The sequence below is a fragment of the Xyrauchen texanus genome, chromosome 36 (genome assembly GCF_025860055.1).
Source record: "Xyrauchen texanus isolate HMW12.3.18 chromosome 36, RBS_HiC_50CHRs, whole genome shotgun sequence".
Lineage (NCBI taxonomy): Eukaryota > Metazoa > Chordata > Actinopteri > Cypriniformes > Catostomidae > Xyrauchen > Xyrauchen texanus.
Window position 1 is genome coordinate 22304395 of NC_068311.1, and position 27012 is coordinate 22331406.

Genomic DNA, 27012 nt, shown 5'->3' on the forward strand with positions numbered 1-27012 from the left:
AAAAAAGACTAAACTTGGCTAGTCTACTTGGCTGCCTAGAAGGGAAGGGCTGTAACACTACTTTCCAAATAATTTATACTGGCCTCACATACAGTGTATACAGTCTTAATTTGGCAAAATTGTTATTTTAGTAAATTTGATAACCACAATAAATGTATGCACACATTTTAAAATATATTTATTTTCTATTAGTGTAACAACCCACACCACACTCTTAGAAGAAAATGTTCTTTATAGAACCCCAAAGGGTTCTTTTACTTGCTACATCTTACAATGTTGGGGAGTAACGGAATACATGTAACGGGATTATGCATTTAAAATACAAAATATGAGTCACTGTATTCCACTACAGTTACAGTTTAAATCATTGGTAATTTGAATACAGTTACACTGAAAAAGTATTTTGATTACTGAAGAGATTACTTTGCATTTTATTGTTATTTGTTTCATTTAATATTTAGTCCTTACAGATGGAAAACATTTATACATATCAATTATGCGATCCAAAGTGCATTTGAACAGCGGTGAAACACCTTCTTATGATGTGTTACATTCATACGAGCAGACAGAGAAGTACGTTTGAAGTTTGGAGCAGAAGAAATAGAAATATACCTTGTTGTAAATTGTCAGATTTATGCTAAGATAAAATGCTATTTCTAGCCATTTTACACGCACATGTTACCAGACACCATCATAATTTTATCAAGAAAATTCACGTTGGATCATAATTTCTTTTTTCTAGTAAGACCTTTGATATTAGGGCAAAAATCATATTCTTGATGATAATTTTTGTATTGTTATCCTGTAAAAAATCAAAAAATCCTTAATTTGATTGATCTTGTTTTAGAAACAACACTGCATAAGATATTTAGGTTTTTCAGAGAATGTATTTTTAACATGTATTTTGTCTCACTGCACTGACAGAGTTTTTATTGTCAAAACAAGTGAAAAAATCTACCAGTGCTGAAGAAGTAATCCAAAGTATTTACAATACTTTACTGGCCTTGAGTAATCTAACGAAATATGTTACAAATTACATTTTACAGCATGTATTCTGTAATCTGTAGTGGAATACATTTCAAAAGTAACCCTCTCAACCCTGACGGTATAAAACATTTTAGCCAAGTGAAAAAGTTCTATATAAAACCCAAATTAACCTTTCTATGAGAGAACAGCGGTTGTGTTTGTCTTTGGCATTCATTTACACCACTAAGAGATAAATGCACAGATGTCTAAATTAGTAGACAAATATGGTATTTTTCACATGCACAAATAAAACAAATGCTTCTGGCCTGTGAATTGTAAAGTTACAAAAATAAATGTTTGGAATTATAGTTTTATTGACCTTTTGGACCACTTTCACAAAACTAAAATAAGAAGAAAAAGAGGACTAGCATAGATATTACACATCAGCTATAAATATTGTAACACTTAATTTTTGCAAATAATATACATTTAAATAGACTCACAGTCATTTATGTGTTATACACTTTAAAATCAATCCAATATACAAACTCCTTATACTGATTATCCCCCTGTTCCTGTTCAGACAACAGAACTTGTGATAAAAAAAGACATGTTACTCATAAAACATCAAATAGACCATACAATGTAGTGATATTTGTTCCCCCTATATTAAGCCTTAGCTCTGCAAAGTAAAACTGACAAAAAGATTTAATTCTTATTGTCTTACTTGTGAACTGAATAGGTGTTGATCTGCTAGGCCAGTAAGCCTTTATTTCCTCATAGTTCAATCTCAGAATGCCCTCCTGACCTCATACTGTGACCAAGTGCTAGCAGTGTCCTCCTTCGCCCATGCCAGGCTCTCGCTCAAGGCTGGAGGGGCAGTCTCAGTGTCCTCTGAGGGCGGCACTATCATTTTACTTGCAGACTCAGTCATGAATGGAGGGGATGCAAAGCTGCTGGAGGTGGACTGGAATGGGGACTGATAATTTGCTTCATCCAGTGAATGGAGAGAGTATGACTGTGAAGACGTCATACTAGAACCTCGGGATGATGAGCGGAACTGGGTCGGGCTGGCATTCTCAGAGTTCACCAGAGAACTGGGCGCAGACTGGGGCATGGGAGCCAAACCATCTCCACATAAACCCTCCGCCATCTCTGTCCCCGTAGTCTCCCAAGAATCCCTCTGCAATACACCAAGCAAGAATGCATTACACTTGAGTCTAACATGCCAGTGCATTTTAGCATTCACCAGTGTAAAAAACACCAAAGGAAAAAGTTGACTGAATCTCCTTGAAATAAACTAGAATGAAGATCTTAAATAATATTACATTTTGACTTGTTTTCCAGTATAAGAATATCTAAACATCCTTAAAACAAGATATATTTACTTGGATGCATGTGTAATAACTCCATAAACAAATGTGACACTTGCCTATAGGCTACATGATGAAGAAAACCATCCAAAGTGCTTTGAAACCAGTAGACTTTGACTTCTCAGATATCAAAAAATTATGTTGGAATTAGCCTATATTTTTATTGTTAGAACAGTAAAAAAGTTATTATACCTCTTTAAAAAATGTATGCATTCCTAAGTAAAACAACTCAGTATCGGAAAAACATATTGGTGCATCTCTAAAATTATGTCTTATTTTCATATAAATCTAACAAAATTTGACGAGGTTTTATCTTAAAACAAAAAACAAAACAAAAAAAAAACAGGGTAAGAAAAATAAACTTGTTTTTTCCTCTGAATTTTTTAAACCCTTTTTCCCTATTGCTTCTCAAGTAAATGTATCTTTTAAGAATTTCAAGGATGTTTAGGTACAGTGGGTACGGAAAGTATTCAGACCCCCTTAAATTTTTCACTCTTGCTAAAATCATTTAAGTTAATTTTTTTTCCTCATTATTGTACACACAGCACCCCATATTGACAGAAAAACACAGAATTGTTGACATTTTTGCACATTTATTAAAAAAGAAAAACTGAAATATCACATGGTCCTAAGTATTTAGACCCTTTGTTCGGTATTTAGTAGAAGCACCCTTTTGATCTAATACAGCCATGAGTCTTTTTGGGAAAGATGCAACAAGTTTTTCACATCTGGATTTGGGTATCCTCTGCCATTCCTCCTTGCAGATCCTCTCCAGTTCTGTCAGGTTGGATGTAAACGTTGGTGGACAGCCATTTTCAGGTCTCTCCAGAGATGCTCAATTGGGTTTAAGTCAGGGCTCTGGCTGGGCCATTCAAGAACAGTCACGGAGTTGTTGTGAAGCCACTCCTTCGTTATTTTAGCGGTGTGCTTAGGGTCATTGTCTTGTTGGAAGGTGAACCTTTGGCCCAGTCTGAGGTCCAGAGCACTCTGGAGAAGGTTTTCATCCAGGATATCCCTGTACTTGGCCGCATTCATCTTTCCCTCGATTGCAACCAGTCGTCCTGTCCCTGCAGCTGAAAAACACCCCCACAGCATGATGCTGCCACCACCATGCTTCACTGTTGAGACTGTATTGGACAGGTGATGAGCAGTGCCTGGTTTTCTCCACACATACCGCTTAGAATTAAGGCCAAAAAGTTCTATCTTGGACTCATCAGACCAGAGAATCTTATTTATCACCATCTTGGAGTCCTTCAGGTGTTTTTTAGCAAACTCCATGCGGGCTTTCATGTGTCTTGCACTGAGGAGAGGCTTCCGTCGGGCCACTCTGCCATAAAGCCCCGACTGGTGGATGGCTGCAGTGATGGTTGACTTACTACAACTTTCTCCCATCTCCCGACTGCATCTCTGGAGCTCAGCCACAGTGATCTTTGGGTTTTTCTTTACCTCTCTCACCAAGGCTCTTCTCCCCCGATAGCTCAGTTTGGCCGGACGGCCAGCTCTAGGAAGGGTTCTGGTCGTCCCAAACGTCTTCCATTTAAGGATTATGGAGGCCACTGTGCTCTTATGAATCTTAAGGACAGCAGAAATTTTTTTGTAACCATGTCCAGATCTGTGCCTTGCCACAATTCTGTCTCTGAGCTCTTCAGGCAGTTCCTTTGACCTCATAAATCTCATTTGCTCTGACATGCACTGTGAGCTGTAAGGTCTTATATAGACAGGTGTGTGGCTTTCCTAATCAAGTCCAATCAGTATAATCAAACACAGATGGACTCAATTGAAGGTGTAGAACCATCTCAAGGATGATCAGAAGAAATGGACAGCACCTGAGTTAAATATATGAGTGTCACAGCAAAGGGTCTGAATACTTAGGACCATGTGATATTTCAGTTTTTCTTTTTTAATAAATGTGCAAAAATGTCAACATTTCTGTGTTTTTCTGTCAATATGGGGTGCTGTGTGTACAATAATGAGGAAAAAAAATGAACTTAAATGATTTTAGCAAATGGCTGCAATATAAGGGGGTCTGAATACTTTCCGTACCCACTGTATTTTACTTGAAAATAAGTTAGAAAATTATTCTTAGAACGTTAGAAAAACATAACAGACAACACACCTGTTATTTTACACAAATAAATAGGTTAATTTTTAAGGCAATACATACAAGCAGTTTGTCTATAAATATTTATAAAAAGTAGTGCTGTCAGTCAATTTATTTAATCGCGATTTATTGCATATTTTTTGTAGTTAATCGCGATTAATCACAGATTTGAAAAGTGATGTAATTTGACACTTTATATACTTATTTTATTATTTTCTTAATTTTCAAAATTAATTTTCCAAACAAAGTCCAAAATATAAAGATAGAAATGCACTAAAACAGCACCAATTCCAGTAACATTAAAAAATTTCCCAAAGTCCAAGTGGGAGTTTGACTAACTGAAAGAACTAGTCCCACACAGGTTGCATTTTCATTGCAATTGCCATTAAACTCTTAAACTCTCATCCTGCCCAATATTAATCTGCCAGCAGACTATCTGCTTTTTTAGAGCAATCGTGAAGCTGCGTTCATGATTTGCATCTGTGCAGCAATGCCAGCGTCAAGTGTCGCTTTGAACTCCACATGAAAAGCGCTTGCAAACAAACACTTATCAAGGCTGAAAAATACTTGATTTCTATCACAAGTCCTATCTGGGCTTGTTTTGTACATCAAAAAGCACAAAGAGCTTCTTTCTCCATCATTTTATCACTGACAGGGTAGAGCTGTCAGAGATTATTTTATTTATCGAGATAACCTCTGCGGCGCTATCATAGGAGAGAGTGTAACAGTCAACTAGCATGTTACAACATTGCCTCTCATAGAATGTCGATGGGACCGGTGTGTTATGCTGTTTTATGCTAAGCTTGTAGGCTAAGTTGGTAGAAGGGCTCTGGCGCTGTGGTGTGTGCATCACTGTAATGACTCTGTGTGGAGACATTACAAAGTTTCTGCCCTTCACACTTGTGTTTATGCTGTATTAACGGTCAATGCGTTAATCGCAATTAAGAAAAATGAACGTGTTAAACATTTTTAATTAATTGCATGCGTTAATTCTGACAGCTCTCTTAAAAAGTTTTCAAGAAAAATCTTTTATTTAATTAGATTTTACAGTACTTCTGTACTATGCTTCCTTTTCCCATATGTCCACAAAGTTTACATTGAAAAAAAATTGCGGGGGAATTATCAGAATAGACATCATAGCAAGAAAGTATACAGAAGCCTATGTGAAATAACGTCTTTTCAATAAATGTATTCTTAATATTATGTACGTTACTGAGACCTTTATTAGGAACAGCTGTACAGCTACTTATTCATGCAGTTATCTAATCTAATTTTATGCATTGGCAGCAGTGCCATAAAATCACGCAGATATGGGTCAGGAGCTTCAATTAATGTTCACATCAACCATCTTAATGGGGAAAAAATGTGATCTCAGTGATTTCAATTGTGACATGACTGTTGGTGCCAGGCGGGCTGGTTCGAGTATTTCTGTAACTGCTGATCTTCTGGGATTTTCACACACAACAGTCTCTAGTGTTTACTTAGAATGGTGACAAAAACAAAAATCATCCAGTAAGCGGCAGTTCTGTGGACAGAAACACCTTGTTGATGTAATTATTATTTAACCATTATTTAATTATTATCTTTTTATTATTTGTTGTAATTACAGATCTACTTCTCAGTCAGAAGTTGGCAGCATCAAATCTGTATCTATGCATCGTACCTAACAACAATTCAGTGAAGATTTGGAAACAATTGAGAAATTTACTTTTTACCTCAATATTTTTCCTGGGATCTGGATTAACCGTGCCATGTATACATAGCTATTAAATATTGTTATCTAAAAGTTCTTCGGCATGTCACAGAAGACTACATCCACAACGTGCAGTAATGTAAAGAAATGCGTGATGCAGCAGTTTCCTTCAGAATCAAAGCACATGCTTATCATGTTCAACTAAAAAGAGAGAAGGCTCCTATTTTGGGCAACAGGAAGTAACTGTAAAAAAACATTTAGACTTTGGTTTCATGAAAAAAAAAATCGCAATGACATTAACCAGTTATTAACTGGTTACTAACATTTAAAAATAAAGTTTTCACTCTGGAACAGGTGAAAGGGAATTTGCTTCCATTTTTTGTTACGTTATACAAAAAAAAAAAATATTTAGATTTTGTTCGAGATATAAACACAACGAACTCTCTGAAAGTAATGACTGCACCTGTACTAGTTTTTGATGTTCTTCACAGAAGCTGGCCATGTTTTCTAAATTGTCCAGTAATTCAATCAAATGTAATTTCTTTCTGTCTCTTACAAATTCGGTGTCGGTAGACTGATAAACTACTACACCACTGCTGCTTACACATCAAATTCAAAATTCAAAAATGTTGGTTTAGATTTTCTCACAGTTTATAAAAGACATTTAAATGGACATAGGTTTTAAACATCATAAAAATATTTTCCACGTGCTTAATCTTACCAGCAAATAATGTGAAGGGTCACTGGAGTAAGAAGGAAGCAAAGACGTCAACGCAGAGGGTGAGAATATTGTGCTTCCTCCGCTGGAGAAAGGTGTGCTACGGTAGTCTCCAAAAGACTCTGGGTAGTAGCTGTCTATGAGAGAGGAATAGCCAGACATGCATCCAGTGTCGCATGAGAGAGACTTCCCTGTCAGTGCTGAGGGGTACACGTCGGCAGGAAATGGTTTTGTTGAGGGGCAAAACTCAGTGTCCGAAATGAAAGGTCTTCTCATGCCATAGTAACTCGGAAGCATGTGAGAACCTGAACAGACGTAGATAGAAATGAAATTATAGGTAGTTGACATATACAGGTGACATGTCCATAGTCCATTTTTTTGTCCATAGTATAACCATTGTTTTTATAGTAACCACAAAATTAAACATGGTTACTATATTACCAGCATATTACTGTAGTAACACCATTGTTAATTGCTTTAAAACTATGGCTTCCGACACAAAACATGGTTACTAATATATTACTATTAATTTTACATGGATCGATTCTTTCTCTTAAATCCCCGACCTTCACTGTGAACAAATCACTGCAAGGAAATCAGCCTTTATATTCATTTTTATTTATTATTATCAGTAGTATTAAAGGAAATATTAAGAGTGGAGACAGGATACTGGATGGGAAAAAGAGGGACAAAAGGCAGAATTGAACATGGCTCGTCTGCACGAAAAAGCACATTACATCGCACGCCACTGCAGCGACAGTAGAGGTGCAGTCTGTTTTCAATTTCAGTGTTTCCACAGGACAATTGTTGTGCTAATAGCCAAGCTGTGTGGCAGATGCTGTTTACACCTAGTGTAAAATAGCCACTCTGTTTAAATGGCCCTGCATTGTGGCACATTTTTAAACATACAAATATTCTACGTAGTTTCGCATGAATGTAAATAAATCAGCTAATTCAGAAGCTAAATCTCAATAGACAAACAATGGCAGTGTATATTTGTAAAGTGGTTGTGCCTTACCTGTCATTTGAACAAATGGACTCTGAGGAGTAGATACACCCTAGAAAAAAAAGCATCAATCAAAATGTTTGACATGGTTTCCTACTCATACTGTCTCCATGAGCTCTTTACTTTTCCATTAATCAGCAGTTTTCCGTGATCATTTTTAACGAGTTTGACTAATGTAATCCAGCCTTTATGGTAAATGACAAGCTAGCACACAAAATATTTGCATACATCTATTGAACTTCCTCCAGATCTTAGAGGGATTGCAAAGGCTGTCTGACTATAATGCAAGTTTTTATGTCAAAATAAACAACCTGATCAGATGAATTACACAGGGATGGCAAACACAGTAGGAACCATTACACATGTATGATTTCATATATTTAGCAGTCTAGTCTCTTCAATAAGAATACAATTTTCTGTTTTCTCCTGTTTCACTTTCTCTCATAACCCAGACTAATAAATGAGACTAGCAAGGGTTCAATTATACTATTACTAAAACAACAGTGGGACCTAGAGATTTGCAGGATCCAACAATGTTATTGAATGGTTGAGGGCTCTTAGTGATGGAATACAGACAGGCACCAGTCTCTCTTCCGTTTGCATATTACAATCATAAAAGAGCTGATATCAAGGCAGCACTGGCTGGAGGGCAAGCAAATTTTGAGGCTAATATTTGAATGTCATTTGCTCATCCCAAGACTTCCCTATGTGAACAACCTACGCCTCAGTGCCTCTTTGAAGGCATGGTATGGAAATCAGGCTGTTGAAGAGCTCACAGGCTATGGCACTGCATCTGATTCAGCCTCAAGATAAATTAAGGTGGAGTTGGTGGAAGTGTGGGGGTGGTTTTGGGGGGTGGAAAAGCTCTTCATTATGGTCTCCTGGGCAAGATAAGCAATGAAACTGGTCTACTGTAGACAATATAACTATGAGTGAAAAAGTTAACTCAACTTAAGCTTAAGTTTTTACTGTTCTTACTAGTTTTAATTTAGTAACCATTATTCTCTAAATCCTAAAGTAATCAGTAATGAAAAAAATGAAATGGTCCTCATTAAACAGTATTGAAATGTCAATTTTTTGGCTTTGAGTACTACTAACTCAAAATGATCATGTGCAAAATTACAGCTATGTGAATTATCCATAAACCCTTGCACTTTAATAAATTATGTATGTTTGATCTTATGTAAATATATAATAATTGTTTTAAAAAATGTATATAGTTGTAATTCTTATGAATATTGTTGTTGATTTGTTTTAGCTAGTTAATAGTTGTGATTTGTGTGAAGTCATCATTAAGGTGATTAGTGTTACCTCTAGTGAACTTGGAGCCTGTTCAATTTAAACCATTCTTGTTGACTCAATTGACATTTACAAGAGTGCAGATATCTGTGCACAAAGAAGTACTGAGGAGAATCCAATGTGCCATATGTCTAACCTAGAGTTCAGTCATAATTTCCCTTATACTGAATAAGACATGCTATAACAAGACAAGCTAATAAAAACAACAATACTTAAATCACAGGTGAGTTAAGTTTACTTAGTATTTTTAGTTGAAATTACAAAAAAAAATAAGTTCAGTTTACTTGAGCCAAATACGTACATTTACTAAAAAAAAGCATGCAAGCCAATGGACTTGAAAAATCTAAGTAAGCTCAAGGAATCAGATTATACAAGTGTTCATTTTGTTTTTGTTAATCTTCATGTGAAATTGGCCATTGATCAGGTAATACAAATATGTGTCATCAAATAATGTGGATAACCACATTGTGCACTGTGCAGTTCTAACTAAATTGTTTATCAATGCCGAAATTTAGCCTAGTTTTCAAACTTTCTGGCAAGAAAGTCAAAGCGATACGCACGTAAAATGTAAAATATAACAACATGTAAAATAGCATTATATAATATCTTCTCTCACTGCACAAGATTTGTTATTCTTTCCAAGCCAGTTCCATTATATAAATAAAAAAAAAAGAAGTTTACCAAAGATTGTATACAGTAAGAGCAGTATTTTATTGTTGTTCGGCTGCAACTCGTGGCAAGTGCCTCTATTGTTTTGGTCCTGTGTTTGGACATGACTTCTGTGGACAAAGTTTGCTGAAGCCTGCAGATGGCTCTTCTACCATGAATAAAAGGCCATAGATTTAAATGTAAGCTCATTATAAAGCAATTTTTGTTCACTGTGGCCTCGACATGCTCCGATTCTCTTGTGCAAACCTCCCCTTGCTTAGCCATTGTAGTGTGTGTTTGGTCTCGGTCATGTCCCTGTAGGATCACAATGATTGACACCTACATTTGTTTCATTTTATTATGCTTTGAAAACATAGTTACTTTTCAGCTGTTGCAAAACAAAACAAATGATAAATTATCAGCCACTGCTCAAAGAACCAAGAATAGATCACAAATTGAAATTGAAAGTTGCTATTGTCAAGATACTCTAATATAAGGGGTTTTAAGCTTCTCTTAGAAAATTGTGCTTTTAAATAGAAGTAATTAAAAAAAAAATGTATGTCATGAATTTCGAATAGTTCACCCAAAATCTATCATCATTTACTCCCCTTCCTGTTGTTTAAAACCCATTTGACTTTCTTTCTTACATGGAACATAGTCACCATTCACTTTCATTGCATCTTTTTTCGATACAGTGAAAGTGAATGGTGACTGAGGTTGTCATTCTGCCTAACATCACCTTTTGTGTTTCATAGCAAAAATAAAGTTGTATTTATTTGGAACAACATGAGTGCAAATGATGACAGAATTTGTATTTTATAATAGAATTAAATTTTTTGGGTGAACTATCACTTTAAAGACAAAAAAAAATATTAACAGTCTTTAATATATACTCAGATCTTAGAAGCCTCATATTAGAGCAATTGTGTCAATTGTGACTTTTCATTTGAGTTCATTTTGACAATCATTGGTAAGAGTTTTCCGTGAAGGTTAAATAATTCATTTTTTACAGTGAAGTGACAGAACCCACATTGAGCCGCTTATTCAAACAGAATTGAGAGCAGTAAGTGAGTGCCATTGACATGGAGATGGGGCTAAAAAGCTTTCTCTGTTGTGCAGCCAGATGTCTGAAAGTCTGATTTGTTCTTGTCTAGAGTGACAACAGGAGACCTGTCTGTGGTCTGCAGGAGGAACAATATAGTGGAGCAGGTGTGCGAGTCTTTGACTTTGCATAGTCATACCACAGCACCAAAAGGCTGGTTTACTCCACAACCTCAGGATTTCATGACCATCAGCACTGTTGCTATTGTTCGCCACTTCTGTATAGGTATTTACTTATGGGCTTGTCTTCATCCCACTCGTGTGAGAAAAGGACAAGATTGTGAGGGCTTCTATCAGAGGCCATAGGTCACTAATCATTAGAATAAAAAAGATAAGCCAATGAGTAAATAAAGTGGCAAGGCAGAGAATATGCCAACTGTTTTAAACTGTCTGTTTGCATGAAAGAAGAGCAGAGTGACAGAGGGAATAGAGAGAAAGGAAGCATTGTGAATTGCATGGGCGGGGAATATTTCAGTTGAGGGTATTGACCAGGTAAGATTAAGCAGCGGACTTACAGTGTAGTGTGGCCCATTCGTTTGCTGTGACCTCTTTTCTGCAAGCAGATCTTTCACTGTGTGCTTGACCCGGACACCCTGATAGACTCTTTTCGAACATTCTGGCAAAAACACAGCAATAACAATATTAAAGGAATAGTTCAGACAAAAATTTACATTCTGTCATCATTTACTCACCATCATGTTGTTCCAAACCCATATGACTTAATTTTTTTACCCAAGCAAGACAAAAAGAGATATTAGGCAAAATGTTAGCCTCAGTCACCTTTCAATTTACTTATTTGGAAAGAGGATGCAGTAACATCTTTTGTGTTCCACGGAAGAACGAAAGTGTTATGGGTTTGGAACAACATGAAGGTGAGCAAATGATGAAATACATTTTCACGTTTGGGTGGACTATCCCTTTAAGCACTTTCACACAGTGTCCTTTGAAAAACAAAAAAAGGAAAAGTATGTTGGCACAGAAAATATACTGTATTTTCCATATGCAGAATTGAACAGTAAAGCTAAAAAAAATATCTGATTACTTAATATTACTGATTACTAATATAATATGAATTCACTTTCACACTTGAGATGTGATAGCTTAGCAATAAGAAAATTGAATGTGAGTCAAACAGGAACAGACCAATTTCACAGAAATATACAATGCATTGGATCCAAAATATTCAGAAAGAATTGAGATTAAGAGCTCAGATTTGTACAACAGTCGAAGACACATTTATGTTTATTATTTGAACCTTTTCAGCTTCATAGATGTTTAAGAGCAGGGTCAGTATTTCTCATCAGTTTTATGGTATGCATCTATAACTGGCATGGAAATCATCTTTGGTTTTGGTCAATGCAAATTGGTCAGTTTACAAACACTTTGTCCAACTGAAACTTAATGGGGGACTGATGATCAATTTATAGCCTTTTTATTTTGTGTCTGCTCTGATGACTCATAAAGACATCATAGTCAACATAGATGGATTAAGCGGTAACAAGTGAGTCAACATTAAATGATAATATTGGACTATAATCAGCTGATATCTAAAGTTTGTTCCCGAAATGTACAATTCCTGAAAGCACAGATCCTAGCCAACAGAACACAGTATTTGCAATTTAAAATGTCTGTGATAGGAAATTGCATGCAAAAATTATAGTAGTGTTATGTAAAAGACCCCAGCTTCATGAATGAACTTCAGGAGTTCAGAGGTTTTGACCGCTGCTATTTATAAACGCCAAATTTGTCTGTAAATACAAACTTTTTCCCCCACATATATTTAAGAGCTTTGAAACTGGCTCAAAGTAACTAAGCTCTAAGCTGTGTCTATCATTAAGATGCCTTTTAATTAAAAAATCAGACCTGTTAACATTATAGTTCAATATTAAATGATGCAGTTAACCGATTCATACAGGATTACTCTTATCTTCCAAATTATACCACATGACAAAAACTGAGCTCAAGTTTTCATCACAAAAAATAACCTCAACATTAATATTATTAATGTAAAAGTGTACCTTACCAGTTTCCATGATACGGATACCTAAGATATAAGCGACAGGAAAGGTAAGTCAGCAAACTATCCGTAAAACAACCGTGTCTACTCCCAAACTCCAGCTGGATTTGACCATTATACCACAGACACGAAATCCAACTCCGCTTAGGTGAACTATACTATAGATGCTGATTAAAAGTCTGCTTTTGAAATGACCCTCACACATTTGTTTGCATGCAAATAATTGGCAGGACGTTTTTCAAGCATTTGCATCAACCTTCTAGATTAGTGAGAAGAGAGCACAAATAACACGCTAACATCATTGGGAAATAGATGTTTAATCTTGGCTGGTTATTTGGTGTTTATATTTTAGCCATGAAGTCAACTATTATGTATGGCATGTTTCTCACACTGTGTAACCAGTATATTTTTCTTAGCATTATATCAATTTTCTTAGCATTTTATTTTCCTTTATTTCATTACTTACACTATAAAAATTGTTCAAATGACAAAAGTGGATGTTTGAAGGTTCTTAATGTTTGCGGAAAAAATTTGGACCAAAATTGAAGATCAGGTACCTCAGTTGACCTTTGAATTTTCTGGACAGGAAATATAATGTATGGATTATTTACTGTTTCATGTAAGTGAATTTAGTGACTTTTTATCTTGGGTTGTTTGAACTGTATGCCTGCCAAACAGGTCCATTTATAGGCATAGGCGATTAGTGTGTGGGGCAGGGAGGCATAGGCGTTGGCACAGGCATGGGGGGGGGGGGGGTGTCAGTGAGATAGGGTGGCCAGACGTTCCGTTTTTCCCAGGACAGTCCCTTTCAAACACTTTTTCTAATACGTCACTGTAATATGATTACATTTTGCGGTAATGCAGTTACAGTTACAGACATGAATAATATTACATTACTTGGATTACACATTTATTGCTAAAGCAATATAATTAATTAAGTAGAATGCATTTTAAAATGTATTACGTTCCTATGTTGGTAGTTTTATGTGTGTTACTGTGGCAGATAATGAGCATGCGCTCAAACAAACCACCATGGCATATAGGACACGTATCAAGGCGATGAGTGAGTGGCGTTATTATGGATGCAGTGGAATGTAGTTTTTATTCAAATTTAAAATGAAAGTGAAGCGTTTCAAGTTTTCATGCGCTCACAAACAATCTCAGCGAGCCCTGGCTGAGGCACGCAAGGCTGGCCTGCCAACAATTCCTCCTTAAATATCCGCCCTCCACCCCATCCTTGTACGTCTCCCTCGAGTGTCCCTCTGCAGAGGAGAGGAGAATGCTTTTTATGTTCTTTATGTACTGTACACAATAAAACACAAACACAATGCTATAGTGATACAGATTCGCAAGTGATAAATAATACTCAATTAGTGTGAGCACAAGTAGGGAGGTAGAAATAATTCACTCTCTGTAAAGTTGTGTAAACACACACATGCTGCAGATGTACACACACAAACAGACATACTGTACATGCACACATACACATGTGTGATGCAACACACAAGCAAACCTGTATATGCACAACGAAAAGAATTAAAATGCACAATGGTTTTACTATCAAAGCTGTCTGCAAATGGGTTTTCAGAAATCTTTTCAGTTCATTAGTATTTTTTTCAGTCTTTCACACCAACACAAACAAATGTAAACAAGCTTACTGTACATACATGCCACACACAGCTAAGAAGGTTGTAGACAGTGGACACACACACCTGAAAATACTACTACAGCATATTTGAGATAAGAATTAGAAATATATTGTGATCTCTTTAGCCAAGTTGCTGTCTTTGACATATGGCTGTAATTTCTTTATTGTTTTCAGTCAATATTAAAGTACTAAAAGAGCTATTAGTGTCACATTTGTTTTTATTTTGCAAGTTTGATTGGTTTTAGAAAGTAACTTCAAATTAAAGTAATTAGTAATCTAATTCATTTCCATATTAAGTAATTAATAAAGTAATCTGTTTCTTTTTTTTTACAAAAGTAATTAGTTATAAAAAGTGAATTACATTTTTGAAAGTAACTTACCCAACACTGGTCCCAACTTATTCTGAAAAATTGTCCTTTGTCCCATATTTCCCCTCTCCTAAAATGTCTGTATCACCTCTGCCACATTTTTTACACAAATGTAGCCAAGGCTTGTAAAACCAATAAAATCACACTGTGTGATTTGAAGTACATGACTGTATTAAACTATCCAATCACAATCCCCTATTAATAGATGTTCAGTTAGTGAACTAATTGAAGAGTCATTTTGAAAGAACACACAGTTAAAACTGTGGCAGGAAACATGTCAAGGAAGTGTGCATGTACATTAAATGAGGACCTTGAAAAAGAGTTTCTAATTTTCTTTAAATTACATTTCTAAAAACAGGAGTCACAGACAGAGCCTAGTAAAGTGAGATGTGAGATTTGTGGAGCTCGCCGACGAAGGCCGCACCAATAACATGCAGCATGTTCATATACAAAAGCATGTGGATGCTGCTAAAAGAGTGCCACACCAAGTGTTAGCGATTTTTTGGTGAAGTCAAATCTGACAAGGTGCATGCAAGTGAAGGACTTTTTGCTTTTCATTCTGTTGTGCACTGCCATAGCTGACCTCATTCATGACCTGAGAAAAATCTTGCAGGCCAGGCTGGAGTAATCATTCATACCCTCTGACAATGAAAAGCAGTTGGATGCCCTGGTTGAAGCTAGTGACATTCGATGCGGATGATTTCTTTTGTGCTGTAAGAAACTTTTATTCAGCATTGGTGGATTACCTCCAAAATTTGAGCTGCTCATTGGAGAACACAGAAAAAACTTGAGTGGGCCCTACTGAGGGACATCTCTGAGTGGAAAGACATTCAGAGCAGCCTCGACCACTTCTACTCTAGAATCCCCTCTCTCAGTTTGATTGACGAAACCACGCTCTTTGACGAGTGGGCTTGCACGAAAAACATTATTACTTGTCGCATCACTGAGTGGAACATGTACAAGACAGAAATGTCAGAGAGATAGACAGACATTTTTCAAGAGTTGGAGAGCAAGACCGTCAACTTTGGAGTCTTAGCCAAGGTCATGGAGTTTGTTAATGCCTGGGACATCTGCATCTGTGGAGTGTGTGTTCTCATTAATGAACGCAGCATTGAAACTGGTTAAATCTCAACTCACTGTAACAGTCAAGAAGGCAATGCTTTTCGTATGTCTTAATTTTGGACCGGACTGCTCTGCATTTAAAGATAAAAGCTTGAAAGACAAGCGCACACTGAGAAAAATTGCTTCCAGCAAAAAGTACATGTCGACAACAGTTACAAATGCGGATGCACCCTCTACTTCGCATTAATCTGTGCCTAGGTAAGGATATGTCAATTACATTTTTGCTGGTGTAACGGGAGCCAGCTGGTAGATAGCTGTGCAGTGTGTAAACCTCACTCTCCTGACCTCAAGAGGTGCACTAGCGACTGATGCTAGAGGCTGTAGCCTTTAGCCTCCTTGTTAGCGCACCAGTTGGCGCACCAGTTAGGCGATCAGGGCCGGTTACAATGTTTCCTTGACCCAGATGGGAGTGAGTTTTAGGGGGGTGAGTGTAACGGGAGCCAGCTGGTAGATAGCTGTGCAGTGTGTAAACCTCACTCTCCTGACCTCAAGAGGTGCACTAGCGACTGACGCTAGAGGCTGTAGCCTGTTCAAGTCCCGTTCGAAGCGGGGCGAGCATTGCCCCCCCCCAACAGGTATCTCGCCTAAAGCAGCAAAATTATCAGAAACAGTCCTGCTGACAAAACAATGATTTGTGTTTTGTTTTCTCTCCTATGAATGACTTATCTGTGACGCATTACTTCCAAAGAGGACACTCTTTCCCCCTTCAGCTACTGACTTTTAATTTGCAACATGGGCACAGCTTCTGCCAGCTCTTTCCTTATATTTTTGTTGTATTCTCTTCTCATGTTTTGTGTCACTTACTAAAAATCTCAAATGGTAATGTAAGTGTACAGTAAATATGGCCTTTAGGGAAACATTTTTAGGCACTATAAGTGTACTATATTGACTATATTATTTTGCTTGTGTCAGGTTAGTCAGACATCCATCAATCAATGATCTCAATTAATTTGTAACATCAAAATAGAGTGGATGTTTATAAATCTAATGCTACATGTCAAATGAAAGTTGTTACTACTGGTAAAAATAAATAAAGAGCCGTTACTGTTTTTAAGGGGATAGTTCACCAAAAAAATATATATTCTGTTGTTCCAATCATATTCCTTCAGAAGACTTGGAAAATGACATACAAGGACTGCTATTAAGATACTTTTAGGTCACCATTTAGTAATTCTAAATTTTTGCTACTGAAATCAGTCTGTGCTCACCTACATTCAAATTACTCCTTGAATAGGGTTGCCATCTTTGGCCCTGTGAAATTCCTGGACACCTGTTCAATGACAGAAAACTGTATTGCTAGACATCATACAAGAAATAAAATGTCTTTGTTACTGTCGTAACCTCGGTTCCCTGATGGAGGGAATGAGACGTTGTGTCGATGAAGTGACACTAGGGGTCGATCTTGAGAGCCCAAAATACCTTCAGATCTTTGAGAAAAGGCCAGTGAGAATTAGCAAGTTGAATTTGCATGCCACTCCCCCCAACATGTGGGTATAAAAGGGAGTCCCATAATGACTGAACTGGTCACATGAACTGCCAATTCAGGTGTAGGAAAGCTACTATGAGCGGAGGAACAGATGTACTCGGGCTGCACGGAGCCTCCCCAGACGCCCCAAGACGTCTTGTGCTTCCCTGTAACCTTGAGGGGGGGGAAGGAGACGTACCAAATGTGGGAGCAGGCCGTGCCAGCCACTGCCTTTTCTATCTAAGCTTTCTCTCTGTAGAAAAATAGATTCAGCTGGGGCCTAAAAAATGCTCATAAAACGCACCGGGGAAGGCGTTCTTTTCCGTTCCTATTCTTTCAGGGGGAAAAGACCCTGCGGAGGCCACACCCTGCCCTGAAGAGAAAATTATATATATAATTTAAATTTTTTACACACTTTCAAATAAAATTCCATAAAAATTAATTGAGTAATGTTTAACGTAAAAAAATTATGTGTTTTAATAATTATGCAATACATTTTTAAGAAATTCTGTTATGAAATGTGAAAAAAAAAGATGAAAATTGTTGATAGAATTAAATTTACAGTCATCTAGTTCTTGCAGAGAATTGGTCTTTGTCTCAGTTATTAAAGAGTCTTTTTTTAGGGCTGCACAGTTATGACGACATCATAATTGCAGATTATTTCCTTTGATGTTGTAATTGCGATTATTCATTTTGATTAATAGAATTTACATTAAAATATTTGTTTTGTGTGGGGCAGTTGCATGCAATAATCTATATGTAGGCTATTTGTCAAAACAACTTGAGAAATATGCTCCTTCTTTGCTTTCATATTTTAATTGCGTGCAAAACAAAAAGTGTTTTATAAAATAGTGAGCATTAAAATATGTTGTAAATAGACAATTTTGGCACAATGGGAGTACACTTAAATTGAATGCTTTAACTGACACTTTTCACAATTATATAATTGGGACAGCTATAATTGTAAGTTCTATTATTTATTCATTTTCGATGAATTGTTTTACAGGTGAAATTTAACATGTAAGGGTGTTTTTGACACAACATAGAACTGGTTTTGAATGGTTAAATATAGAAAAATGCAAATTTGACAAAAGGTGAGACCTTCCAATGAATTCACAAGTTATTTTGGGAAATTACGATAGAGACATCAGTATGAACCTTACATTTTAACTTTAAAGGGATAGTTCACCAAAAAAAAAATTATATTTAATCATTTATTCACTCACATATTGTTCCAAACCAGGGCTCCAGACTATGAAACATTTAGGAGCCAAATGGCTGTTGTTAGTTGCCAAAATTAGAGAATTGTTCAATTTAGATGGTTATTCAGAAGATAGAAAGCTGAAGAAAAGAAAGAAAGCTGGTAACCGATTAATCGGCCGATTGTTTTTAAAAATCAATATATATAAAATGTGTTAAAAAATGTCCTTAGTCTTTCCTTAACAGTACCGCCGCTCCCTATACACATTTTCTATGTCTTTCATGAGGAAACATTTATTTTACAAGACTATATTATCATATTTATTGCAAAATATTCCGATATGTTAAGATTAAGATTCAACTTTATTGTCATTGTGCAGAGTAAAGGTACAGAGCCAATGAAATGCAGTTGTTTTCACATATCACAACTAAGCTGGGGTCAGAGCACAGGGTCAGCCATGAAACAGCGCCCCTGGAGCAGATAGGGTCAAGGGCCTTGCTCAAGGGCCCAACAGTGGTATCTTGGCAGTGCTGGGGCTTGAATCCCTGACCTTTCGGTCAGTAACCCAGAGCCATAACCGCTGAGCTACCACTGGCCCACAAATAGATAAGTAGTTTAAGGGTGAAGAGACACCGACTCGATTACATAATTCACCGTGCATCATGAGAGTGGGCAGACATGCTGAAGCGCATTTCGCGGGTGGTTCTATGATTGGTGGATCTCTCTCTGCTGTATCATGGGTAATGTAGTTGTTTACCATGAATTCCGCTATCAAACATGATTTTTAAACAATAAAGTTGAAATAACACAGTCGATGGCTTCAACGGAAGCATAAACCATCAATAAACAACCTTGTAGCTCACGGTACGTCTGTCTTTAAAGTTTTATAAGTTATCGTTAAAAATCAATTAGTCTGTGGGACAAATTAATGGGATTTTTACTTCCGGAACCAGACCATGCACTATTGGTTGAGTAATGCTGTTAAGACGAGTCTAAACGGGTCGCTCAACAAAACAATCCATTTTTATAGTGCATACAGAAACAGTGTGAACAGTTTTTGAGAAAATTCATCTATGAATGGCTTACTTGTACTTGTCTCTGCATTTTAAAGATGCACTCAGTAACTATTTTGTTAGTGTAATTTGGACTTACAGTGACACCTAGTGGCGTGGATGCAGCATCATTCAAAATTAATAGTTTTCTGTTACAGATGCCATTGTACAAATGTCTGCCATTGTATTAACAGTCTGCCATGATTCATTTAATCAATGAGTGAAAGTGCCCGATAACTGGGCGGTTATTGAGATTAAGTGAGTAGTAGCTGGTCATGTGATCATAATATGGCAGTCCCAATGAGGCACCCTTTCCCATGTAGATTTAAACAGCTATTATAATGTTACTGATATGACTGAAGTCCTAATATTGTGTGAGTATTCATGATTTTATACATAATGTATGTTTCAAAATTACAATGAATTTCTTTAGAGTAAAGGTTTATTAATGAGGAAACGCTACTGAGTGTACCTTTAAGCTGGGATAGAAGAAAATATTTTAACACAGAAAAAGAAACATACTTCAGCTTTAAGTCAAGTTGTGAACATATATCTTCATGCAAATCTTATATTACAGCTCACGATGTGTTTGTTGTTTTGTGCAACGAACTCATGTCAACAGAAAGGGTGAAAAGCAGAGTAAGACTCACTGGTGCACGTTCTTAAGATGTTTACTAACTCACAAGATAATATCTGACAAAACTGCATGTGAACGAATATAAATTGTTTACAGACAAGATTTTCAATTATTTTCACAATTAATTATTTTGGTCACATTTGTGACCATTTAATTGCAGTCTGGAGTCCAGCAAACCCTTATGACTTTATTTCTTCTGAGGAACACAAAAGGAGTTATATTCAGAATGACATCATCAGTCACCCTTCACTCAAAAATGACCACAATTCTACCCAACATCACCTTTTTGTGTTCCACAGGTTTGGAACAACACGAGGGTGAATAAATTATGACATATTTTTTGGGGGAACTATCCCTTTAATAAAAGTGGATTATTAAAGATATTTTACAGATTTTTTGATCAGAGGGACAGAAATTAGCTCATGAGAGTTATCATTCTGTACAACACTTTCATCTTCTGCTTTATATGAAGCCAGAATCAGAGCATCTACAAACTGTTCAAATCAACCAACCCAATGCTGTTTGTGTTCAAAGAAAAAATACATCTAAATAAGTGATTCCTGCTGAAGAACATAAAAGATCTACAGCATTCTTCTAGATAAAGCAATATGTAAATTAGACTTGAAATTGAATGGAACTATCAAACCTTGGATCAAAGAGATACAGTCACAACTCTGAAAGTCTTGCTGGTTTCGTGAAGTCTTGCTGGTTTCGACAGCACTCTTTAAATTAAGAAACATTACCTTTAACAACAACAAACACTGTCTTTATGCTTCGATGTTCAGTGATTTAAACTATGATCAATAACGACCTCTGGTGGAGAATGATTGAAATTACAGCACTGTGCCATTTATAAACTAGAGAGATTTGTTTAAATTAAAATATATCACGAGTTTTTAAAAGTTTAATCACAACTGTAGTATATAGAAAAATGTAAAACTCCATAATATAGACAATTTTCCTGTCTATAATACTTTCATCAAAATTATCTGTTTATTTGGTTAGATTTTTTTTTGTGAACCTATGAGCTAACAATTAATTCATAATTATTAAAAATGTAATTTTTAATAAAACATAGAAACAGAATATATACATATATATATATATATTTAAGTATATTTGTGTTCCTTTAAAAACCTGTAACTCATATTGTGTTTAGAGCAGTAGCGGTTCTAGCTTGTTTGGCGCCCTGGGCGAAACCCACTTCAACACGCCCTCAAAGTTGTTGGGGTGGGAGGTTTGCGATCTTAAATGAGAATGCCCCCAAAGTTGTTGACCCCTTAAGATGCTGTCCAGAGCAGTCGCCCATGCCTAAATCCGCCACTGGTTTAGAACATTGTGCTAGCAACACCAAGGTTACAGGTTTGATACCCAGGCCAGGGAATGCACAAACTGATACAATGTGTGCCTTGAATGTACTATAAGTTGCTTTGCATCTGCCAAATTCTAAAAACCTTTTACAACAGCAGCAATGCTTATAGCAAAAGCACAGACAATCTAATTGTGTACACATTCTAATCCATTAAACATAGTTGCCAACAGCATATTAGTTTTCATGGGCTTTACAAACCTCAGGAGACTTTGTTAGAAATTGGACGAACTTAGACTGGAGTGCCTGAGAATATTGTAAATAAGGATTCTTAAGAATCATGAGTCGTTCTCATGCATTGCTCCTGCACTCCTGTATTCTTTCTTCTCTTCTCTTTAAAGGGTCATAGTCTGCTGGCGATGTAAACAGCCTAAATGTCTCTTATCACACCAGTTACTATTTGACACAATCTTGGACCACTTTTCCCATCTTGAAAGCCTCATCTTAAAATGGTGGTGATGATTTCAGAAAAACTGCTCATTATTCAACACATTTTAAGGCACAAAGGGCCATAAAAGAGCATCTTACAGAAACTTGGACAAAAGCTGAAGAGATATATCTATAATAGGAGACACACTCCCATGACTGTCTTATTTAACAGTCACATTATTTAATGACAAATATTTGTGGTTATACATCTTCTTATACTGTTTGTTTGATCTCTGTAGATTGCAGGGAAAAGATCCAGTCTCATTTGTTTGCTTGGTCACCCAAAGCAGTGGCTTGTCTTATCAGTAACATTCCCTTGTCTCGCTCATAGGAATTTACAGTACTATGCGTAAAGAGTCCTTACAGTAATACAGCCTTAAGGGTCTTCAGGGTGCATTTGGATCCTACATAGTTTTATATTGACATAAATGTAAAAAATTGGGCAATGTATTTTATTAATAGCCTTATTGCTATTACAGTAATCATATTTTTCTATAATGACACAATATTTGACTCTCATAAGAGCTTTTAGCCAAAACTATCATACCATTTTGGAAAGGGACATTTTTATTAGGGTTGGCAATCTATTACAATCTTTAATAGAATTAATTACACGGTATGCCTTTTAATTAATAAAATTATTCGCATATGTAAATATTTATTGATTAAGCCCCTAAAATAACAATAATTCAATATATAATGATAAAATAATTATAAATAGTTATAGTTGAATAATTATAAATAATACATATATGCATATATGAAATAAAAAAGAATTATTCAGATCATTAAAATGCATAACATTATTGTGGCAAACGAGTAAAGCATTGATAAGCCAAAACTATGGAATGATTTTAATCTCAATATGATTAATGAATGCACACACAATTATGCATGTACTAGATAAATGTTGTGAATGTATTTTACTAACCACAAACAAATGCCATTTGATTTGAATCTGTGGAATTCGGGATTGAATGATTGTGCAGCGATTTGTACAAATACAGACATATTTGCAAATAAACATGTTCTGTTCTACATTAATAAGTCAAAAATTGCTCATGCAAAAATGAATCCGTGCATTTGTGGATCAGAAGACACGCGTGCATTTATTGACATCTTGTTCGAATCGATCCTGTTCGGTTCATTTGGATTTTGAGACTTCCTTTTCGCAGTTTACAGCATTCCACACACACACACACACACACACACACACACACACACACACACACACACACACACACACACACACACACACACACACACACACACACACACACACACACACACACACACACACACACACACACACAACTAACGAACAAGCCAGTGCTATTCATTAACGTGAACACGATTCGTAAATGTGTGTCACTATGCAATGAAACAAATGCTTTTCAACCGGTGTCTGTAGAATTAAGAATTACACATATGTGCAGCAATTTGTACAAATAAAGTCATGTTTGTGAGTATAAATGTCCTGCTTTGTATTAAAGTGTGACAATTTCCTAAGCAAAAAGGACTCCGTGCATTTGTGGATCAGGCGACACGCGTGCATTTATTGATTCCTTGTTCGAGTCGATCCTGTTCGGTTCATTTGGATCATTTGGATTACCGAGTTGGCCTGCCCTGGTTTGAGAACAGGTGATAATGGACATTGTTCGCATTCTCCCGAAGAACTTTTAAAACATGGATAATACCATTTTAAACCAACAAGCTGGTTGGGTAAGTAACACTAATATCTTTTTTTTCTTTTTTTCTTCTATTGCATACTGAAAAAAAAGCAACTTCCTATAGACTAGCAAGTTAAAAACAATGTACATTTGATATATTTGACATATTAATTACATTTTATAAATATTCATATGATGAGATATTAACAAAACAATGTTGGCTCTTCATTATGTATGTTATATTATGGTTTAGAGTGTGAGCTGATCAGGGAGGAGAGAATGTTGGCGTGGCTCGTCTGATGTTTTCTGTACGTGGGCCAGACAGTAACTGCTTTATAACAGGCAAAAGTGTGCACAATCAGAGGCAAGATAGATTAATCTAAGATTGTTTAAATGTCTTTAACTACTACTTGAAAGACTTGTAATGTAATTATTTTTTGTAATTTGTCTTTTTTAAATGAAGAGTAGAGAGACTCTGGCGTGATCTCTGGATGGGAGTCACCAGCGTGTTCTACCAAATCTTGCACACACTAGAGAAACAGGACATGCTGGATTTGAGCAGCACTCTTCACCTGTTTTGCTGCCATTATGTATTTTTGCCCCGACTGCAAGCAAACCTCAATGTGTTCCGTGAGGGATGGGATAACCACCCATTGAGAATGGAGCAAAACCTCTCACCAAACCAACTGTGGGTGGTTGGTCAGATGGAAAATCCCATTGACAACCCAGAGGTACTGAAGCAGTTAAACAAAGAAAATATCATTTTACAGGGATAGTTCACCCCAACATTTTAATTTAGTCATTTACTCACCCTCAAGTTGTTCCAAACCTGTATGAGTTTTTCTTTTGTTGAACAAAAAAGAAGATATTTTAAAGAATTTTGGTTATCAAACAGTTGGTTCTTCGGGAGAATGCGAAGGTTCTTCGGGAGAATGCCAACAATGTCCATTATCATCTGTTCTCAAACCAGGGCTGGCCAACTCTTTAATTCTGCGACTGCCATCTAGTGGTAGCTGCCTGCCTTGCCTTTTAGTTACGTGTGGATCGTCAATGCTGAAAATGCAGAAAGCAAGTCTCAAAATCCAAATGAACCGAACAGGATCGACTCGAACAAGGAATCAATAAATGCACGCGTGTCGCCTGATCCAGAAATGCGCGGACTCCTTTTTGCTTCGGAAATTGTCACACTTTAATACAAAGCAGAACATTTATACTCACAAACATGACTTTATTTGTACAAATTGCTGCACATTTATGTAATTCTTAATTCTACAGACACCGGTTGAAAAGCATTTGTTTCACTGTATAGTGATACACATTTACGAATCGTGTTCACGTTAATGAATAGCACTGGCTTGTTCGTTAGTTGTGTGTGTGTGTGTGTGTGTGTGTGTGTGTGTGTGTGTGTGTGTGTGTGTGTGTGTGTGTGTGTGTGTGTGTGTGTGTGTGTGTGTGTGTGTGTGTGTGGGTAAGTGGGTGGGTGGAATGCTGTAAACTGCGAAAAGGAAGTCTCAAAATCCAAATGAACCGAACAGGATCGATTCGAACAAGATGTCAATAAATGCACGCGTGTCTTCTGATCCACAAATGCACTGATTCATTTTTGCATGAGCAATTTTTGACTTATTAATGTAGAACTGAACATGTTTATTTGCAAATATGTCTGTATTTGTACAAATCGCTGCACAATTATTCAATCCTGAATTCCACAGATTCAAATCAAATGGCATTTGTTTGTGGTTAGTAAAATACATTCACAACATTTATCTAGTACATGCATAATTGTGTGTGCATTCATTAATCATATTGAGATTAAAATCATTCCATACAAAACAAAGATTGGCTTTATATTGGTCAATATATTGTTTATTTCCATATTGTAAAGCCTATCATTTGTCTACAATTCACAGCAATCCATTTAGCTTGTCTAAGCTCCATTTGCAGGGCTTGTTTACGGATGCTTAAATGTATACCTGCGTCAGATGGCTTTTGGAGTCTCAATTAGGCAGTGTTGGGAAAGTTCACTTTATACATGAACTAGTTCAAAGTTCAGTTCACACATTCTAAAATGAACTAGTTCAGTTCATAGTTCATACTTCCAAAAATGAACTAGTTCATAGTTCTTTTTTTTTTTTTCCATATGTTGCTGCGAGCTATTATTTTTCAAAATGATTGACACAGCCCATACAGAACTACAGACAGCAATTATTTCATCAGTTTTAACACTGCACTATGTGTCAGATTTCATCTTCATATCAAATTTTGAATCCTTATTCAATCAGGTTTTACATTAACATTGAGGAGAGTGGGACAGCATTTCCCCATTATTGCTTTAACGCTTTGTTGCTTTCCATTCAGTCCACACTAGTAGCAGCTGCAGCTTTCACCCCTACTACTACAGTATATTCTCAAAAACATGAAGATAAACGTGCTGCTTGAATGGTCTTTTTAAATGAGGAATTGGTAAAAGAAAAACAGGACAGTAGTAAGGGTGCATCAGTTTTGTTTAGCCAGTGGACAGTGATGCCCATAAATGCCTTGTTCACAGCTGACCAGCAATCTGCTGTTGTGCATACAACATCAATCTCAGACAGTTCAGACTTAAGGTCACATATGTTTTCTTTAAATTTCTTGTTTAACAGTGTCTGTACCTTTTTTCTTGATGGCACGTTTTTGGATGGCTGCAACCCCTTAATTAAGTTTATGAAAGCTGGGCTTTCCACTTTTCTCAAAGGCTGCAGGTCTCCGACGATATACTGCACCACCAGGTTGTCCAGCTGCGGCTGGGAGATGACAACGGACCCGCTACTGTACGCAGTTAATGTGGTTTGTGCCGAGGACCTGTCTTGCCTGTCTTTAGACTTTTTAATTGCTTGCGCATACCTTGAAAGGCTAGTCGGGTGCTTCAGTTCAATGTGCCGTTTTAGGTTTGCTGTGGATGTGACTGAAGTGCGTATTTTTTTTTTTTGGAAAGCCGGCGGGCAAAGTTTGCACAGAAATGTCATATTTGTTCCATCCTCATCGACGTGGTCATAAAACTCTTTTATATTATCATACGACCCCTCCTTGCTGCTTCGTCGCCTATATGCTGCTGTCGCCTCCATGCTAGTTTTTGTTTTGATGACGCAT

At 36.6% G+C, this 27012-nt stretch overlaps 1 protein-coding gene across 4 annotated transcripts; it reads right to left on the reverse strand.

The window, feature by feature from the left end:
* Window positions 1–58: 58 nt before the first annotated feature.
* LOC127629763 (POU class 2 homeobox associating-factor 2-like) lies at window positions 59–27012 on the reverse strand. 4 transcript variants are annotated; one of them, XM_052106994.1, is made up of 5 exons: window positions 26767–27012; window positions 11421–11521; window positions 7870–7909; window positions 6855–7156; window positions 59–2149 (listed from the first exon to the last, which is right to left on the reverse strand). In XM_052106994.1, the coding sequence occupies exons 3-5, from the start codon at window positions 7874–7876 to the stop codon at window positions 1757–1759; spliced, it is 702 nt and encodes a 233-aa protein (XP_051962954.1). In that variant the 5' UTR covers window positions 7877–7909; window positions 11421–11521; window positions 26767–27012; the 3' UTR covers window positions 59–1756. The 4 variants fall into 4 exon arrangements, with proteins under 4 accessions (XP_051962954.1, XP_051962953.1, XP_051962951.1 ...); XM_052106993.1 differs by having other exon boundaries at window positions 26535–27012; XM_052106991.1 differs by lacking the exon at window positions 26767–27012 and adding an exon at window positions 21062–21192.